The 20,872-nt window shown below is 41.1% G+C and overlaps 2 protein-coding genes across 6 annotated transcripts; both read right to left on the bottom strand.

Moving 5' to 3' along the window:
• Positions 1-1,546: 1,546 nt before the first annotated feature.
• On the bottom strand, positions 1,547-7,722 carry c14h19orf47 (chromosome 14 C19orf47 homolog). 2 transcript variants are annotated; one of them, XM_087851007.1, is made up of 8 exons: positions 7,649-7,722; positions 6,586-6,673; positions 6,374-6,488; positions 6,084-6,165; positions 4,088-4,213; positions 3,816-3,965; positions 2,176-2,249; positions 1,547-2,095 (listed from the first exon to the last, which is right to left on the bottom strand). In XM_087851007.1, the coding sequence occupies exons 1-8, from the start codon at positions 7,665-7,667 to the stop codon at positions 1,568-1,570; spliced, it is 1,182 nt and encodes a 393-aa protein (XP_087707133.1). In that variant the 5' UTR covers positions 7,668-7,722; the 3' UTR covers positions 1,547-1,567. The 2 variants fall into 2 exon arrangements, with proteins under 2 accessions (XP_087707133.1, XP_087707134.1); XM_087851008.1 differs by having other exon boundaries at positions 3,891-3,965.
• A 4,364-nt stretch (positions 7,723-12,086) lies between these two features.
• Positions 12,087-20,602, bottom strand: fosb (FosB proto-oncogene, AP-1 transcription factor subunit). 4 transcript variants are annotated; one of them, XM_006795354.3, is made up of 5 exons: positions 20,590-20,602; positions 19,201-19,358; positions 16,667-17,050; positions 16,190-16,297; positions 12,087-15,774 (listed from the first exon to the last, which is right to left on the bottom strand). In XM_006795354.3, exons 2-5 carry the CDS (start codon positions 19,324-19,326, stop codon positions 15,175-15,177), a joined length of 1,218 nt encoding a protein of 405 aa, XP_006795417.1. In that variant the 5' UTR covers positions 19,327-19,358; positions 20,590-20,602; the 3' UTR covers positions 12,087-15,174. The 4 variants fall into 4 exon arrangements, with proteins under 4 accessions (XP_006795417.1, XP_035765675.1, XP_006795415.1 ...); XM_035909782.2 differs by lacking the exon at positions 20,590-20,602 and adding an exon at positions 19,718-19,986 and having other exon boundaries at positions 19,201-19,388; XM_006795352.3 differs by lacking the exon at positions 20,590-20,602 and adding an exon at positions 19,718-19,986 and having other exon boundaries at positions 16,697-17,050; positions 19,201-19,388.
• Between the last annotated feature and the right edge of the window lie 270 nt (positions 20,603-20,872).

The raw sequence follows: 20,872 nt of genomic DNA, 5'->3' as shown, positions 1-20,872 counted from the left end.
CAAACAGACCAACAGCTGGCTAATCAGCTTATATTCAGTGAAGTTGAACCCTTTTCTTGCTGTATGTCACTTTGAGGAGGGGATGCTTACTTTGACGAAAACACCTTCAATAACTGGGACCACATCCTCGGAAACGATGAGCGAAGAGGGATGAGGATGTATGAAATGGTGCTGCGGTAGATCCCCATGTACTAACGAGAAGTGAAGGAAGGAAGGGAGGAGGAGAGAAGAGGAGAAGAGAGGGAAAAAGGGGGGGAAGGGTGGGGCATGGAAACAAGAACAGCGGGTATTGGAGAAGAGGGCATTTATAGTCTGAGGTTGGAAGGGGCGTTCAGATGATATCTCCACTAAAACAGTAAAGTACTGTCTCAATGTCCTCTTGTAGTAAGAAAAAGAGAAACCCAGACATCTGACACCTTTTCAACATTTAATTTTTTTTTTCAAGCACACTTTTCCTTCATACCTTGAAAAAGAAAACGTGACATTTCCTGGTGTGTTTTCCAGATATTAATTCTTTAAACACAGGGGAAAAAATCCTTAGCATTTTAAAATATTTACAATGTAACGAAGCTCTGGCATGAAGTCTGACAGACAAAAACTGCACATCAGGAGTAATGAGCAACACTGGTTTGAGTGGACTACATCGAGCTGGGCCCGATGGCATCGCTGAATTCCTTTTGTAAGGATACGTCATGATAGAAGAACGTCCACATAGAAAAATATGTGTGTGTGAAGTCTAACAAATCTATACATTGCATAAAAACAAAAGAAATATTCTAGTGAGTCGGCTTTCAAGTAGGTGGTTATAGAAAACGTTCAGTACTACGATAGAAAAGGTGCCTTTAGTTCGAAGGTGTCAACTTCTACTCCACAAAGCACAGAAGAGGAGGAGGAGGTGCATTGCTTTCCAAAGATTCAAGTGTTCATCGAGGTTGTTCTGTTTAATAGTTTGAATTTTTTCCTTTCCCCTCTCACAAGTTCGGGGTCTGAGTTCAGAAGCTTGTTATCGACACTTTTCATACTTTGAAAAGGAGGTAATTCTTATGTGAAGGTTAGAAGATTAACTTTAACTTATCATCTCCTTACTAGTCTGACTGCTGTCCTGTGTATTTAACTTAAAAATAAAAAATAAAATAAAACAAAACAAAAATCTGTACATTTTACATGTTCAGGCAAATATCAATAAAACACTTACATAATTATTCTTGGAGATGCAACATTTTCTACAGCCTCACTATTCATTCAGGGGCATTCAGGGAGTGGAGGCAGCAGCAGCATCCTCGTGTGGGGTGTGGTGGGGGTAGCGTATGTCAAGCTCATGCTTTAAGCTAACAAATGCAGACCATAAGTCCTTAAATAATAGGTTTGGACACTAAACGGTAAACATTTTTCCAATGGCAGCATGAATAATGAGTGTAATGTAAATGATAATCTTTGTCATTTATCCAAACACAAAAACAAAACAAAAAATATTGCAGCAAGATAAATCCTAAAAGTTGGCGATACAAACTTTAAAAAGAGTGTAAAGAAAGAGTATTTTTTGGGTGGTGGTGGTGGGGTGAGTGTGTTAGGTTCTCTTGCTGCCCAGTCTCTTGAAAACACTGATAGCTTTAACGTCCATCTGGGCTCCCGCGGACTCTCCTCCCATTCCAGCTCCTCCGGTGCTGCTGCTCACCTTGGAGCTTGCTACAGTCGTCCTCTCCTGGGCTCGGGATCTGGTGCTGGTCACTCTGTTGTCCTGTGTGTCAGCGGGTGTCTGCGACACACTGGTTTTTGAGTGTGTTGCGGGGGGCTTGCCCAGTCTCTGAAGAACACTAATCTTAGCAGGGGGGAGACCATTCAGGGAAGGTGAGGAGGAGGTGGGTGTATCAGAGGGAGGTAGTTTGAATTTGCCGCCGAGGCGCCGCAGGGTGATGGGGGGCGCTTTTATCGCAGACTCTTTTTTCTGGAGGGAAGGGGGTTTCTTGAGGACGCCAGCATACTGGAGGACAGAGCCTTCTCCATCGCTGTCGTCCTCGTTTTCACCTGCGTTTCCAGCTGTCGGCTCGTCTGCAGCTTCTTCCCCTCTGTCGAGGCGGCTGAACACGCCGGTCGGCTGCAAAAATATGAGCGCTATGAGCTCAGAACTCATCTTTAACATGCAGAACGCTGTTAATGTACATCGACAGGGCTCACCTTGTTACCGCCCGTTGTCGTGTCTGCCTTCGATTCAGCTCCAAGTCTCGCAAACACAGACGTGCGTTTCAAACCTTCATGAAGAGAAGAGCAAATAAGCAAAATAAAATATTTTTTTTCCAGCAAAACTAATCAGCAAAAAAGAAACTCTGCGACATACAGATTACAGTGGAAGAGAGAAGGTGAAGAAATATTTGTCAGTACCACCGCTCTGTAGTTGTTCTTTAAAGTCTGTTAGTTTACCTTTGCTCAGTTTCTGTTATTCTGCCATGAATTTGTATTGAGCGTTGTTATAGTCGGTGTGTGACTTATTTGATTGTGCACAAAAACGAGTCTCAGGAGATCGCGGTGACCTTTGACCACCAGAATGTAGCCTATATGCTTCTCGATGTTTACACAAAATATTAAAAAAATAAAAAATCACTCCAGTCGTTTCTATTTTGTGGTTTATAATTACATGTTGGAAATTTTGACAGTATTCTCCATACATGTAATATGTTGAGAATTTTTGCTTTTATTTTGAAAACTAAAACTAAAGTCACACTGATTAGAATTAAACAAACATTTGATTTGTTTTTTTTCTTGCCTACAACAATGTAAATGTAAATTTTAACAGTGTGTCACTGGGTTTTATATTATTTTGTTTCATTTTGCTTTCCCATGCTTGTATTCTAGTGTTTGTGAGTTTTGTGTTTTTGTATATGGGTTTTTGGAGAGTCGAGTGTAAATGCATCTGCCTAGAAAAATATTTTGATCAACTCCTGTTGTTTTAAGTCAGCTAAAGAAAACCTCTTTTACTTTAATTGCTAACATGACAAACCAGTTAAAGCTGGGATAGGCAGTAAACAAACATCCCAAGTTAACTTAAGTGGTGTAAAAGGAAACAATAGACTTCTTCTGTTTTCAGACTCTGAAGTCTTTCTTTGAAAGGGCGTTCCTGTTGGCTGTGTGGTCATATCACTTCAGATGGTGGAAAGCTTGATTCAGTGGTGGTAAATCCCACAGGAAGCATTTGCAACAACTGTAAACGGCGCAAAGTAACTGAACCAGACAAAAAAGCTGCCTCAAAAAAGGCATTGAAACGTGTGTCAACACTGACCTGGTCTTTTCACAGAAAGGAGTTACACCCAGTTGCTAATAATTACTCTATCCGGAGTACACCATTCTTCTAAGTTGCAAACTTGATTTTCCGGTGAGTTCAATGGGCTGCGGTGGTTTGTTAGATAGTGTCGGTACATTTATCATGAAAGCATGATTTTCACTGCAGCTTTTACAGCTATAAAAGTGATGTTTCCTTCATAAATTTAGAGAAAATGTGTTGACGCTGAATGACAACACAATCCAAATGCAAGCTCATGCCAGGGAGGAAAAATCAGAAGAGCAAAAAGAAGTAAAATTTAGTTAATGTGAGACAAACGGGGGAAAAAAATAAGTGTGAGGGGGAATTTTATTGGCAGAATGAGCTGGATTAGTAAAAACAAGGGCAGACGGTGAGGGTCAAACAGACTCTGATCATCAGCACCTGATCAATAGTTGTACTTTTTAGGAGGGAGACTCATTAGAGCTTCAAGTTTGATTAGTTGTTGTGAGTAGCGCGTTAGTTAGGCGAGCTGTTGGTGAGGCCACCTCATCAGGCCTACCTTTCTTGGCCTGCTGGGCCAGGATTCGGCGTGTGCGAGGAGTGGTGCCCTTGGGCATGTTGATGATGTACTTGCCTTCCATCTCAGCTGTTACGCGGCGACGCTTCACTACAGGCAGACCGTTCCCCTCGTCAGCTGGTTGGCGTATAACTGACAAATTGTGGAGCACATAAGGAACAAACATGAGTAAAAAGAGGGCTTTCCTGGCTTCAGGGAAACAGGAAACAGGGGACGGATGGGGTGAAACACAAACATACGTTTATTTAATCTACCTGCTTTGTTACTCTTGTTTGCTTGCGTGTTGGACACTGTGACGGAGAGGCGGTTGTCAGGCCGGCGGGCTGGCGTGGCTGGTGGAGAGTCATGGCTCAAAGCATTGGCTATCATGCGTGTCGCAGCTGAGGAACAAAATAAAAGATTGTAACAATCTTACTTCTTAAGTCTATACGCTTTATTTTGTACCAAAGAGGTAAAGACGGATGGGATTCACAAAACATTAAAAGAGTAACCCGAAAAATGTGCAGTTCAGAGGGAGATAAATACTAATTTAAAAGAATTAAGAATTAAGGAAAAGACAAGACTTTTGGCCCTGGACCAAAAGCTAAAGTTAAAGCAACCCTAAGATAAGGCTGGCTATCTATCTGTCTCTCCCTCTCTCTCTTTCTCTCTGGGATATTTTTTCCTTGTTGTTATTTTGGGGACTTTTTGGGCCAGTAGAAGTCTTTTCTCCTCTCTTGGTGAATCCAAATATAACATGTTGAACACTACAAAGCCACTTTTGGCTGTTCCCTTTTTCACAAGGGGTCGCCACAGCAGGCAGCTCCACATGTTTGATTTGGCAGTGTTTTTAAACTGGTTGCCATTCTGATGCAACCCCAAAGAAATGTGCGTCTCCTCCTGAGGTCGAACTCCAGATCTTTCACTCATTAGATCATCTTTTCCTTAACGTAAACAGCTTCAACCGCCTGATTACATCTGCTTCTTCAGTTCTGAATCATGGCAGGTGAAATGATTACGCACATAGATGTGTGCATAATTCCCACTGACATACCACATTACAGTGGAATAGATGATTCATAATGCTTCTGGCTTGGCTCATTAATGGGTCAAACAGCTGGGTCACTGTCTGACCTCCGTAGTGACTTGAGTGATTTAGATACAACCAGAACTTACTGCTGGAAAATGTTGCTCACCGCTGAACAAATGTCGGCCAGTTAACTTCAGTTAGAACAGAAACTCAAAGAAAATCTGAACACTCATCTCATCCGAGAAGCTTCTTCAGTTCTAAGGTCAAATGGTGGAGAGTCCCAGATTTAAACCTAGTGGAAGTATCCCCCCACAGAGGGACAAAAGGACCCCCTGATGATCGTCTAATCGCCTGAGCCAAGGTGTGAAACTGGGTGTGGGTCCCAATCAGCCAGAGTTTCGGGTGAGCTCATTGTGAAACCTGGCCCCACCTTGTCATGTGAATTCCTGAGGTCAGATGGCCCAGGATGTGAGTAGGCGTTAAGACGTCTGGGGAGGGAACTCAAAACTGGATTATAGATGGCAGACAGTTGGTGTCGTAAACCACCGCCTCTGTTCAAAGATGGTCGCTCATAGTGGACATAGATGGCTTCTTTCACTCCTCTTTCAAACCATCTGTCCTCTCTGTCCAAAATGTGAACGTTAGCATCCTTGAAAGAGTAACCTTTGTCCTTTAGATGCAGATGAACTGCTGAGTCTTGTCCTGTGGAGGTCGCTCTTCTGTGTTGTGCCATGCACTTGTGAAGTGGCTGTTTGGTCTCTCCATTGTAGAGGTCTGGGCATTCCTCGCTGCACTGTACAGCATACACCACATTGTCAAGTCTGTGTTTTGGAGTTTTGTCTTTTGGATGAACCAGTTTTTGTCTGAGTGTGTTGCTGGGTCTGAAATGCACCAGGATGTCATGCTTGGAGAAAACCCTCCTGAGTTTTTCTGATACACCGGCTACATAGGGGATGACAATGTTGTTGCGTCTGTCCTTCTTATCCTCCCTCGCTGGTGTCTGATCTTCTTTTCTGTGCCTCTTTGCTGACTTTATGAACGCCCAATTAGGATAGCCGCATGTTTTGAGTGCTTCCTTTATCTTCTCCCACCATTTGACCTTAGAACTGAAGAAGCTTCTCGGATGAGAGGTGAAACGTCTTCAAGCAACTTAAAGAAGTCCAGACGCTTTTCTTTGAAGCTCCTTTGACTTCTAATAAAGGCTCATACTTTACAAAATAAATTAACATGTCATTACTTACGGGTGTTGGCAGTTCTTCTGAGCTCAGCTTGAACACTGGTCTGTCCTGATGAGATGGCCTCAGTTGCCATTTTGCACATGTCCTTAAAAAACAGAGCAGGAAAACAAAGTGTTGAGTAAAATCTGCACCTAATGCTGCAATTTTAAAATAAACCCTAGCGCTACCATATAGGGGTGGCTATTTTAAATCAATACACGATTATATTGTCTGTAGACTTCTGGACAAACACAATTGTTAACAGTGAATAATTTTCAGCTTTTCATAACATTAAAAGATCAAGTCTGGCTCACCTGCCTGTAGACCTGTTTGGCATGTTTAAGAATGGCAATGATGTCCCCAATTACAGTAATGCCGAGGTCCATCATGATGTCTTTACTGAGGTCCATTAACATGTTCTTCTGAATTCTGCCGAGGATTAAACAATCAGGACAAACAATGAGAGCATTAATAAAGTGCACATGATCACAGCATGAATGTGTTCACGAGGCCAAAATGTCTTTACCTGTTGTCTACGAAGGAAACAGCATATGTGACAGCCAGACCAGCTGGGATCCCTGCATCCTTAAAAAACTGAATCCATTCTGAGGTGGCTTAAAAGAAAAATGGAAAGGTTGAAACATTAACCACCAAAGAACTTAAGCAGAATCAAACACGGGTCTTTATAAATAAACAATGCCACAACTACAGTTGCAAGTAATGAGTTCTTTACTTGTTGATTTTTTAACGTCTACAGTGTCACTGCTCCAGTTTGCTTTTGTTAAGAACAGAAAAATTGGAAATCAAAACACAACAGCAAGAACCAAAACTCCTGGCCAAGTTGCCCACGAATTCCACAGGCTGTGATCACACTATGTGTAATGTGGGACTGTTCAAAGTAATACTACAGTGTAACAAGACGCCAGTGGGAGACATAAACCATCAGAGACAGCAGCATACTGATGTCTAATACATGCTGATCGTGACCAGCTGGAGGCTATTTATAACCCCACATATGAACCGTCCTGTGGCTGCAGGAGCAGATAAACTGTGAAGGAAACACAACAGCTGCCACAACAATGGCTATGCCCGACGTGAAACTCGGCCACGCGGAGACACGGACGGCGATTAAACTGTCATAGCACTTAGAAGCAAATCAGAGATAGACTATTTAAAAATCATTTCGTTTTAAGATTGAAGACAAAGCGGAGTGGTAGATGTTCCGGAGCTGGTAGGCTAACGTTAGCATTAGCGGCGAGACAAGTTGGACGATTCAGAGGTTAAACTGGCCACTAATCTAGGACACAGTTCCCCCTTACGATTGTTTTCCCACTAAAGATTAAATCCCACATTTCAGAGAGCGACACAAAACTCAGTAACACGGTTGTTTGTCCTAGCACTCTGTGTTAGCATTGTGTGAGCGGCTCCAGTAGCCGCGAATAAAAGCTGTTCTGCGGGGATCGCTGTGAACCCAAACGCTCGTAAACATTCAAGACGAGGTGCCAGTGTTAATATCTGGCGAAGTACTGCTGAAATAATTTAAATCAACCATTTGTTAACACCGGCTAGCCGGGCCTTTGTGCTCTCACCTGTTGTCACGGACGCCATGTTCACGACTGTGTGGTGACGTCACCCGCATGCAGAAAGGTCCCCAACTTCCGGCGGATCCGGAAACATTTCGGTCGGAAAGTTTTCAGTCTGGGACGCTAGAGAGCGACGAAGACCGGAAAATCACACAAATCAATGCCAGCATCAGGTGATGTTCACTTTAATTATTTATAGGAAAATCAGAAATGCATGAATTAAAAAATAAACAAATCAAACCTAGAGTTTTATACTACAGGACATTGCTGTTTTTATGTTGCATTGCTCTGAAAAACTATGTGCCCCCTTCCTGAGTTATTTTTTATTTGTATATTTTTCTGACTTACATATTTTAGATCATCAAACAAATTCTAACATTAGTCAAAGACGTAAATAGTTGTCTTTCTCTCTGTTAGCCTGTGTCATTTCCCATAAACCACATTTCTGGAAAGCTGAGTCTATTCTCATAGCCACACCCAGCCCTGATTTCTTCCAGACTGATTGAATCAAGAAATCACTTAAAAGAACCTTTTTCACTGTCTGACAAAGTGAAGAAGGATAAATGATCTCAGAAAGCAACACGCCATGCCACACTCAAAAAAACCTTTGACATCTATCTGTCTGGAAAAAGTTACCAAGTGGTGAAACTTCACAGAACTGCCCAGCCTACTAAAACCACTGCATGAGTGCATCAACACATCCAGGTGATCACAAAAGACCCAGAATAACATCTAAAGTACTGCAGGCACCACTTGAATCAGTTAATGTCAGAGTTCATGATTCAAAAATGAGAAAGAGACTGCGTAACAAAAGGGCATCCACGGGAGAGTTATAAGGAGAAAACCACTGCTGAATAAGGCTCATTGCGCCTTTGACAAAAAATATCTGGATGATCTCCAAGACAAAATATTTTGTAGCGTGATGAGACAAAGGGAGAACTACTTGGAAGGTTTGAGTTCCATTACATATAGATATACATACTTGGGTTATTTAGCAAAACACCAGCAAATCCAATGGCTCAAAAAAATGAAATGAAGGTTTTGGAATAGCCTTGTCAAAGTCTGGGCTTAAATCCTATTGAGAAGCTTTTGCATGACCTTGAACAAGGCTGTGTATGCTTGAAAACCCTCAATTTTGGCTGATTTAAAACACTTCTCCAAAGAAGGGTGAGACAAAACTCCTCCACAGTGATGTGAACGACTCATTGCAGTTATCACAAATGCTCCATTGCAGTTCTTGCTGTCAAGGGGTGGCACAACACAATAAAGGTTTAGGGTGTAGTTATTTTTTCACACAGGTTCAGGTAGGTTTGAATAGTTTTTCCCTTGATGAATTTAATAATTTAGTCATAAATAATGTAAACTGCATTTTGTATTTAACCGGGTTATTTTTTTTCTTTTTTTGAATGATGTGGGGAAAAAAACACACATCATTGTTTGAACTGCTCCAGGCCACTGCTGATTGTCCATATGCAATAATGACACTCATATAACCTAACCTTTGCTGATTGGTTTGGATAAATCCATGCCTTTCTACAGCCTCACAGTGGAGGCCAGTTTTGATGTCCATTTAGGTAACCAAAAACTTGATTCTTTGTTCAGTGAATGACTATAAATGACAGCCAGTGACAGTCACTTTAAGTTTGAGGGCTGTCACTATTTGAATTTTACTGCTTACGTACGTTTGAAAATAAGCTTTTTTCTTTTAAGCAGATATGGAGCAACAGGCCTCACCTGCAGCAGCAAAAGCAAAAATACATCCGGAGTGAAGTCTCTGACCACTTGATGGAGGTAAGTATTCACTTTCTGTTTATCAGTGCTTTGTGTTCATCCTTCTAATTTCAAAAATGAAACATGAAGTGCCCTCACCCAAACAAAAAAATAATTAAAGGCACTATAAAGCTCTGCACAGCTCTGATAAGTAACATAGACATTTTACACACAGTTAATATACAGATTAATGAAAAACATTAATAAATAAGCATTTTTATAAGTCTTCTTTTTATAATCAATTTATTATACTCTTACAAGTCACTGGGTATGAGGAAAACCACAAGTTAAAAGTCGTGGGGTTGTTTTAAATTCTGATTTGAGCTTTAAACCTCACATTAATTCCATCAGTAAGACATCTCAAGAATATATCCAAGATAAAACCCTTCCTGATATACTCTGACTCTAAAAACCTTGTTCTTGCATTCATGTCCAGTGGAACTGCTGTGCTCTTTTTTTCTGGACATCCCAAAAAGATTATCCAAAGCTCTCCTGCAAGGTTATTAACTAAAGAAAAAAAAAATAACTGGGAGTAGATCAGTCCAGTTTTAGCAGAGCTACACTGGCTTCCAGTATCTCACAGCACATCTCATTGACTTTTGACTGACTCTTACATATATGTATATAAAATCCTAAATGATCTTGGACCTTCTTATATGTCTGAAAGTTGGCTACTCTGTCCCTACTCACTTTACAATCCTTTAGTCCCAAATTGCTGGTAATTTAATCCTCCTCACAGAGAAGAACCCCTTTGAACCTCTATATTTGAGACTGGGATGTACAAATAAACTGAATTTTGAGACTTGCCAGTGAACCTTTTGCATATTGCGTTTCATAAATACATTGTACTCGTCTATCTGCATCTTTCTGTAAATTACAGGAATTTAAACACAGAGTAAACCAAGCGTTACAACATGTTATTTCATTAATGTAAGCAAAATGTTATCTGGTTGGAGCTTGTTAAATGTAAGGATTTGTTGTGACAGTAGACATCAGATTGATTTAACATAACAAGATAGTACAGCATATAATACTTAATGTCCAAAGAACTGTGATGGATATTTTTTTTATTAATATTATTATTATTATTTTTACATTTTGTGGAATGTATGAAAATAATCATCAGGATAAAATATAAAGAAAAGAAACTGCAGTTCAGAAAAATGATACATACATGCACTTTTCAGGCTCTTGCTCAACTTCTGCAGTCTCGACTCAAGTAAATCTTTTAAGGAGCTCAAAAAGAGCAAAACAAGTGTAAAAAACACACAAGAGAAGTGCACCTCAAGATATGTTATTTATGCAATTCTTCATAAACTGGAAAAATGTAAGGCATTTAGCCAAACCATCATTAAAGGAGACAGCTCACCCAGCTCTCATAGTCTAGAAAATGAGGGAAAAAAAAAAAACGTAATGTAAACTTCTTTTAAGATGGCAAAGCCAGAGGTGGAATAACGGACACAGGAGCTCACAGAGCAGAGACCGCAAAAGTGACACGGAAAATATGTCATACACTTTTGTACTCTTCCAAGATAAAAAAAAATGAAAATAAGGCTGTAAAAATAAGTAAACATTACATTTTTGTGACGTACAGAATAAATTAGGGCGATGTAAATGGACTACAAAATAGATCAGTTGATAATTTGATATCAGAGCACCTTCATGAGCACGTTATGTAATAATCCATGTATGTTTAATTACATCTTTCATAGAATTTCTTCACGCCCTTCACTTCTGTACCCATATTTATTATGTATTCCAAAACTGTAACTTTCACTCACAGAAAATAATATGAGGGTTTATTTAAAAAACAAGAAAAGATGTTGATAAAAGCAGTGGCTTTCTATAACTTTAATCTTTATGTATCATCAATATATAAATAAAAAATTATAAATTTTTTTGATACATTCTCTATGACGTTTGTCTCACACTAGATGTTATTTTAAACAATAAGGATAACGTTTAATACTGTAAGAAAACGTGTTAATTAAAGCAATACATCATCACACTTGACATATAGTAGCAGTCAGTTTGATCACTGTGTAATTTGCTACATTATGTTCATCCAAGAGGATAATAATATTGCATTTCATAACAGATGATATGAAACTGGAGCTCATATGGGAATTGTGGAAAAATAGAAATACATAGAAACATTCACCTCATCATAGAAAAATAAGAAAACTCTTTTTTTGTTTTCAGTTAATGCTAACATAGCCATCGCACAGCTGGATATTTCTTCTCGTCCTTTTGTGTCACCTTTTCCAATTTATGAGCAACCCATTTGTTATTGTAACCTCACAATTATCAAAGGAAAAATAAAAACGATTTCAATTAAATCCAAAGCAAACAAATTTCATTAAAGAATGAGTCTAATATGTTGTGTGATGATCAGAGATGTAAGTGTGGAATGCAGGTACAGTACAAGGGCCTTCTGAGATCTATTTTTTCCACACTTGGAGATGGAACAGGCAGTTGATATTAAACTATTACTGAGTATTCAGAGCTTCAGCTGCATCGAATTCACTGTTGTCAGCTTTCGTTCAGAATACAAAATTCTGATGAGACAACCAGCGTTTTCATTTGTCTGGACCTTCGGTGACTTTTCCACCGCTCAACGGTCTCATCGATGTAGTCTAGTACAAGTAGCACCACAAAAATCTATTTACATGAGAACTATTGAATATGTTTTATGCTCATTCTGACACCAGAACATATTCTCATCACATTTGCATTTGGATAGAGATCAAAAAGGCATCTCCAACATCTGTACAAACACAGTCCTTATACAACATTTAAAAAACAAAACAAAAAAAACATGAGGTCTGCCCATTTTCTGACCACCCAGAGCCACTATTTAGCAAAGATTTATACCATTAATCCAGCAATTTATTTTCTTTTTGGAATAAACATGTTTATTAGTTGAAAAATAAAGCTTCTCATCCAGCAAATGCAATACAACATTTGATTTTTGGTTGTTTTTTTTTTTTTTTTAATCTCAGACAGGCAACATGTATTGTCGAGTATACCAGTGGATCAGCTTTAACATGATGACGCCCATCAATCAAGGCTGCAGTTATGCTTCAAACACTTTTTATCGGAAATGCGAACGCCACTGAGTGGCATGTTTACACTGGGTGTGAAATACTTTGTCCTTACAAATCAAACAGTTTAATCGTCATGTTTTCATCTGAACACTTACACTTTTAATATGCGCATTGACATTCAATCACTTTTTTTGCCCCTCGTTTTCTGCTAAGGAGCAAGTGGCATTAAGGTGTCAGTAGCTTTGGGACAGACCTCACAGAGGAAAACACAAACAAAACAAAGGCATTACCACAACCTTCTAACATCATCATCATTAGAAACATACATTTAATGTAACTCGGATAGTGCTTTATATCGTTTATAAAACATAAATACACATTGACAGAGGCAGTGACATCGTGCTTCATGTTGAGGGACAGGGCAGTACTTTATAATATATATATATATATATATATGTTTGTTCATTTAGAAAAATATTGATTTTACTATTTTATCTTGTTCTTCATTGACAAAAATATCCCATTTAGATCTACAGACATTCATACATCATGGTATATATACTTTTATATATATACATGTTACCTTTAACTATGTAGATGGGTATGGACTTAAATTTTTTTTCCTCGTAGTGCACAGCATGCCTCCAAAGTTGCCAAATGAAAAAAAAATACAATAAGATAATGAAACAATAAGTATGCAGATATAATAGGAACATTTGTGAAGAAATCTCCCACTTAAAACGACAAAACATACAAAAATAATAATAAACGGTAACAGTACAGGAGAAAGCGGAGGTCAATGCAAAACAATTAAACACACAAACAAATATAAACATTAAAATATATAACGGTTCTTACTTAAACATACAGGGAAAAAAAAATTACAAATTCACAGGCAAAGGAAAGGACGCTCTACTCCAAAACAACAGCCCACACGTTCTCCCCTTTCGTTTCCAGGTCTTGCTTTTGTGCTCACTGGCCCCGTCAACCTCAATAAAGAAAGAAATAAACGGGCCAGGTGCCTCAGAGTGGACGCACTCACAATAAACGCACCTCCGCCTCATCCCCGTTAGAGAACAGAGGAGGTACAGAGACCACTGAGCCCAATGTTTAGAGGTTGTCTGAATCACTATCCCCAGAAAAGGAAAAAAAAAAGAAAAAGTCTCTCCTCTAAATAAAGGCATCGGTTCACATCTGAATGAGTGTGAGCAAAACTCTGAGCTGGTGCGCTGCAGCAAACATCTTCAGTTGTTGAAAGCGATGGCGTGAATATACGCATGTCGGCCCAGGGCGATGAGGCTCTGTGGTATGGAGGTGTTTTTACTGAGGTCACCCTTCCACACAGTTGGCAAGAGAAGATTTTTTTTCTGTGTGTTTTGTTTGTTTTTTTATTCTTTTTTTCTGTTGTTGTTTTGTTTTGTTTCCTTTTTTTTAAACTTTTGGTCACAAAAATCCGTCGTTAAAATGAGAGCCATCCTCTATCCGGACTCCCTCAGAGCCTTTCCTGCTTGCTTCCTTAATTCCTTAAGTCTCTCTATATCCTCACAACTGGTGTGTCTAATCTTCATTGTGTGAACAACATGAAAAATGGCTCAGCAGAAGACAGTGGCATCCATCTTGCATTTTTTTTTTTTTTTTGCATGTGTGTGTTCATCAATTATGCGTCTGTGTGCGTGTTCAGATTATTTAGCTGCTGTTCACTGTAAGGATTTGAGCAACGTGCTCCAAGAAAAGACTCTTCCGTTTGGTTGGGCTTGCGTCCATGTCCTTGTATGACAGGGTTCAAAGGGGGGCATGTTAGTTGAGCCGGCTTTCACTCAAGGTCCCAAGGGCTGGAGGGTGTCTTCGGGCTCTCGGGGGTCGAAGACTTCAGAGAGAAGGAGAAAGAGACAGAAGAGGAGAAAACAGAGATGGGTAGAGATGGGTCGCACAGCAGGTAGGCAGACGTCAGAAGATTTTTTTTTTTTGTGGTTTTTTTGTTAAAAAAAAAAAGAAGAAAAAGAAAAAACGAGAGAAGGAAAAAGCACAAGATTTAGTGGCGAGCTGTGACACTCAGATCCTTAACTTGCCAAGTCCAAACAGCAAATGAAGAAGCAGAGGGAAGTCGAGCAGATGAACAGTTAGAGGTGAGCGAGAGATCAGCAGCCTGTCTCCCACGAGAAGAGAACCTGAACAGAGCGTCCTTCGTCCCTATTTCAGATTTGCACAAATACATTCAGCGAGAGGAAGAGAAGCATGGAAAAGGATGGGAGCACTGGAAGAGGGGCAACCGACAGAGGGAACAAGTTAGGGGCGCTTGTGCTTGTCGGAGTGATCGTGTTGTTTCTTACTCAATCAGAGTACAAGCTTAGGAGAATTCACTGTGAATTAATCTGTTAAGCCACAGAACTTAAGATTGGCAACATGGACTCGGTTTTCGTAACCCAGTTTTATTCACCCATAATGTCCAGTTGCGAGTGTAATAGAAAACTAAAATATAGTGAATGTTAAAGGTTAGACCTAATGTGCAACTATTTGTATGGCTCTTAATTAGGATACATTTCAGAATGTGTAAACTTATAATCCAATCAGATGTAAACCATTGGTTGTTTTTGTTGTTATTTTTTTTCTCAATCGGTGAGGCTGATCGGTACTGTGCGTGTACTTCAGCCTCTACTTCCAGCGAGAATAATGTGCGTGCGTGTTAACATGTGTATGCGTGTGTCTGTCGGTCAGTCAGAGCGCCAGCAGAGAAGGCGAGTTCAGAGAATCGGATGACTGCTCGCTACTGCTGTTCCGCTGGTTGGCACTGACCCCGCAGGCTCCCTCTGGGTAGGTGAACACAAATGAAGATGTGTATGAGGTGTTGTAGCTGCCAATGGCCGCATCGTCATGGTTAACACCACCACCACCACTGTCGCTGACCATAAGGCATGGCCCACCAGGTGCTGGCTCACTTGAGCCATAAAAAGAACTAGAGAACTCTACCTCCTGCATTATTCCAGGCTGAGGCTGCTGCTGGACTTGCTGCTGCTGTTGAACCGGAGGCTGGGACTGTGTGGAGGCCGGGTGAGCTGTGTAGGCAGGAGGCAGATAGAAAGAGTCTTCCTTCACAGTCAAGCCCACAATGGAGACAGGCGGTTGTAAGGCCTGGGGAGGCAGCTGGGACTGCACTGGAGGCAGCTGTGCTGAGCCCTGCTGAGGCTGGTCCTGGTATGGGATCTTACAGTTTGCCTGGTGAGCCACCAGCACAAACTCCAAGCGCTCTTTCTCCTTCTGTAGCTCTGAGATCTCTGCCTCCAGTTCTGCCTTTGCTTCCTCCAGTACGTCTGTCTCCTGTGGGTTGGTACAGAGGATGAAAGAAAAAATGGGGAAGAAGGAGACGGGAACAAGGCAAAGGTGGGTGAAATGGGAAGAAGATGTGGAGCAGATAGAAGAAAGGAGTGTTAGGTATGCCAATCTTCTTTGTGTTTATTCCAGTAGAAATACCTCCCTGCTTCCCCTACAGCCGTATATGCAAGGTGGCTTATAGAAGAGTATGTTAATTAGGCCTTAACTACCAAAAGTACAATAGTCTCTTTTGAGGACTGTAATTGTCTTCGCTGCAGCTAAACACCCATTACCATAATCCTCTCTCTTGTACACACATGCAAGCATTTATTACCCCACCACACGATGCTATGGGAGGTAACATAAAATATGCAATTATCATCATCATTCGCTCTGAAAGCAAGAACAGGGCCAGGCTCACCGACTGCAGTCTGTCTGTAAGTTCTCGTCTGCGATTTCGGCATTTGGCAGCAGCCAGCTTGTTCCTCTCTCGACGAACACGTCTCTTTTCTTCTTCCTCGGGTGTTAGCTAAGATAAGGAAGAATACAGATTAGCTTAAAAAAAAAACCACTGGCTATTTTAATTGACTAATTTAGCTTTAAAACACCAAATAAAAAGCTAAATTTAATCACAGCTGACAGATAAAAGTTGCTTGTGCCTGAACAGTGAACTAGCCTTCTGCCGTTTAGTAGGTTTGTGCAAATGAGAAAATACCAAAGCAAACACCAAATACACCAATTAATTACCCACCCACCCATTAGTGTTAGCACACACCACTGCTTAACATTACAGACACAGCGTTATTACCTTTACTGGCTTCCTCGTAAACAATATACCTGCAGTGCATGTGTAACATGCGAGGGTCAACAGACAAACCATTCAAGCACGCAAACTTACTAACACACCAACATCTCCATCTTCACTCACAGACTCTTCTCGTGTACGGCGAGTTCGGGCTCTGGACTGACGGACAGGGCCGGCTGCTGGCCCTGGAGTGTCTGAACTCGGTGGGGTGAATCCAGACCCCGAGGAATAACTCGGGCCTGGCATGTCAAATGGATCAACCAGTGAAGCTGGTTGGGTCATGGTCGTGGTCCCGGTGGAGCCACTCTGTCCAGAAGCCTGGGATGAGATGAGGGTTGGCTGTACCATCCACTGCAGGTCCTGACTGGTGGTGATGGCAGTGACGGTTGGCACGAATGAACCGGGCATCTCACCTCCACCACTTGTCCCTGGCCCGCTGTCCACAATGCTCAAGCCAGCACTTGCTGACACACACTCCTGAGGAGGAGATGTCGACAATTATGTTTTATGGACCAGAGCTCAGATCAGGTAGAGCAGCAAAAAAATACAGACAAATATAGAAAAACCAGTAAAAACAAGCTGGGATCTGTGCATCAGTCCGATCACTGTAGCAAACCGGATACATTTAGTACAAACATGCACTGAAATTCTCATCAGCTGCAATAAAGATCTGCTTTAAAGTGTAAAATGCTTTAAATTCAGATTTCACCTAAAACTATTTGCATCTGTTTGCTATTCTCATCTGACTGTAGATAAACTACAACAAGGTGTGAAAAACCCTCTGCTCTGAATGTGGCTGAATGTATAAAACAACAGCTGAAGCGATACTATTATTTATCATATACTAGGAAAGTCATGCTAGGCTGCCACAAACAGTAAGAAGAATATTAACATTAATAATTTAATATGCCTGGACCCATTATGTTAACAATTACATAAAGAAAGGTTTAGGCTACCGGATGTGATACAGTGTTAAGACTGCTTAGTGATCAGACATTATACGCTAGGGATATCAAACTCATTTCACATTGTGGGCCACGTGCAGCCCACAGACATTTAATCATACATTAAACCCCTGAAATATTTTAATATAAGAAAAACAAGTGCAGTTTTAGGTGATATGACTCAGTTTTTCTAGATGATAGAGAAATTCCACTTGGGGCTTAAATTGTAAGAAATAAAATAAAATTAAGGAAGAAGTTCTGTTAGCTCATTGCGCAGACTGTCCTGCAATTATAAAGCTGGAAATGTTTGTTAGTTGACAGAATGTCCTCTTTTTATTTATTTATTTTTTCTATAGTAAACTTACTTTATAAATCGTGCATTTCTATAGTAGACAGTGAAAAAACAGGAACATTCTGCCATTTAGCTGTTTATCTGTTACTACTTTGGTGAAGTATAAATAGCCGTGGGAGAAGTACAAAAGCCATAAAACCTATGAAAAAAATACAGCAAAAAATCTAAAATTTATGCACTCCTTCACATTTTCCAAAGCTGTCAAGTGGGCCAGATTAAAAACTTTTGTGGCCACTTCTGGCACTTGGGTCTTCTGTTTTACACCCCTGTTGTAGGCCTATATTACCTAGACCCAGTTTCTGACTTGTTTGCATTTCTTGATATTCATTTAACCACCATTTCCGTGGGATTTACCAAAGAGTGGGGAAATGCTATTTGTTGTAAAGGTAGGAGCCAAAACGTGTTAAGGTAACAGCCTTGGATTTCTCATTATATAGAGAATTTGAATTAAAAGGGTGTTCAAGAATGTTTTGTTTAACTTTAAGCAAAACAAAAAACAAAAAAACAACTTGAAATTTACGACTGTAGGTGTTTTTATTGTTCAAATAAAAAAGACAGACTATTAAGTTTTCCTCTGCGCCCATGTCTAAAAATAGTCGTGGAAAGCTCAAATCTGTCGCTGGTATTTTATATTTCATACTCGGGGGAGTATCGCCGTTCATTAATATTCACTTGAAAGCGCGTTCAGACGTTTGGACGGGCGGCTCTGAGAGCGACCGCCTCCACCAATCGTTTTTCTCTAAACGGCGTCTCTCCCGCCTCCTTCCTCCTCCCCCGTCACACCCCCGGTGTTCCCCTTGGCAACGCGACGTAGCACTCCAAAATAGAACGGACATTTACGTCACGGCGAGAGGAGAGCGGAGCGAGTGGAAGGAGAGAAGCGGGGCAAAGGGGCGGGGCTGCGGCACTTACGTCGGAGAGTTCCAGAGCGCTGTCAACCGCGCTGAGCACGTTGTCAACGCCGCCACCGGGGCTACAGTCAACACACAGACGTTGAATTTACATCCAGTCATCCCGGTCATTTAAGTTCTGACTGCAGAAAGACCGGATACACCAAATGTGCTGACTTGGTGTAGTCGGTCTTCTGTTAGCGGTGACAGAGCCCACTGCTTCATAAGCCATAAATACGTTTATATTCTGTATATTTACACAACTGACACACCATGCAGAGTGTGTTTAAGCAAAAGCACATGTCATAATTAAATGACAGGTTCATACCCAGTGATCGCGTGTCAGTCATATTGCATTTTTAAACGAATAAACAATCCGAGGTAAAAACGCTCTCCGACTTTTGTTTTCACTACATTTCCAGTCTGCTGACTGGAACTTACCTGTGGAGCACTGGTGGTCGGCGGGCTCCCGAAGGAGTCCACGGAGGAAAGGTACTGGGACTCTATAGATGGAGACGAGCTTCCACGGGAACCGCTGTCTGGGTCGCCGGGAAATCCTTGGTACATCTCCCCGGGGGGGCCGAAAGAGAACGCGACACCTGCAGGTACCGGAGAGAGAGCGATGTCACCTGCAGCGGCAGGGCAGCGGCACACACAAGAAGATTACTAAAAGAGGAGAGGTACTGTAGGGAGAGAATGACTGATGTTAAACTCTGTGCACTTAACCAAAGCCAGCTGGCGCTTGCTTTAAATTAGGCTGTTCTCTCATAAATGATAGCCTGCAGTAGCTTGTTTTATGCGTTTAAACCGGTGTCAGCAGGGAAAACTGTCTTTAAGCATCTCCTATGAAGCCGTCTGAAGCGGACAGATGCTCCCGACCTACTTTAACGCTTTCAAAAAGCGACTTTTGCTCTCAAACCGTTTGCGCTTACAGCCACAAAAAGTAAGCGTTTCTTACCTATGTAAGTCTTCTTGTTATTCCCCGGTGAAACGCTCTTGGTCTCTTTCCAAAAAAGTTGCATGAAGACTCTTAATCCAGTTCCCCGCTTTTAGACGGGGGAGGGAGGTCTACCAGTTCAATCTGCGAAAAAAGTCCTCCCCGGTTCAGCGGTAAATCCTCTCAGTGCTCTCCGTTATCCGACCTTATCAAGCGTGCAAATATACATCCATAAAGTCCGCTCACGGAACGCCGGAGGACGCTTGCTATATTACGGTGCACAGTAGCAGATCTTGTCTTATGAATGAAGCCCAGAGTAGAAGCAAGACATTTCAACGGTCTAGTCCCGCCTCGGAGTTCCGCTGACGTACATGCCCATATTTGTGCCTGATGTTGTGTTTGGTATCCTTGGTGACGTTGAGGGATTCCCTCTGCCACTGAAATGGACCAGAAGCTTACCTCGTCGACGGATAATAATAGACTTTCTTCTTTCTTCTTTTTTTTTTGGGTAATATCACGGGCACGAGATATTTCTCACCGTCTGACAATTTCTGAGAGGAAATTTTAAGAAGCTCGGGGGTGATAAATATGGAAAGTATCTATTTAGGACTCTGTTTGCGTGTGTTTTTGATTGGGACATTTATTTAGTCATAGCAATACATAATATTCCTATAATGTGGAGGTTTGTTACGTTGAAATCAGTGGCACATTTACCCAATTGTAATTGTTATTAGTCTGCTATATATTGGATAAACCTATAATATGTATTCTGTAGATATTGTAACTGGGATAGATAAGAAACCTTTATTTATTTATTTCATTTATTTATAATATAATACGTAACCTGGAAAACACCAGAAGAAAAACAATGGATTAAGTTATGCAATACTCACAGCTCAGGACGGAATCCCGTCAACATGCGAGGGAAATCCTGCTGAAAAGTTTCTCAGGACACGCCCTCGGGAGTCCTCTGTGTTTGTGAGCCTAATGTTTTAATGAAAGGAAAGCCTCCTTTTCTTCTGTGCCTGAATACTCCTTAAACCCGAGGGCAGGTACGACGCCAAGCGAGGTTTTACTGCACGCCGAAAAACGACTTTTAAAAATGTATACACCTAATCTGTTATGGATTTGAGTGTGGGCAGGACAGTCAGAGAGCACTCAGAGAGTGTCAGAGCA

Source organism: Neolamprologus brichardi, chromosome 14 (assembly GCF_056152115.1).
Source record: "Neolamprologus brichardi isolate AB-2024 chromosome 14, ASM5615211v1, whole genome shotgun sequence".
NCBI classification, from domain to species: domain Eukaryota; kingdom Metazoa; phylum Chordata; class Actinopteri; order Cichliformes; family Cichlidae; genus Neolamprologus; species Neolamprologus brichardi.
Note: the sequence above shows the minus strand (reverse complement) of the source record. Positions and strands in the feature narration are given on the sequence as shown.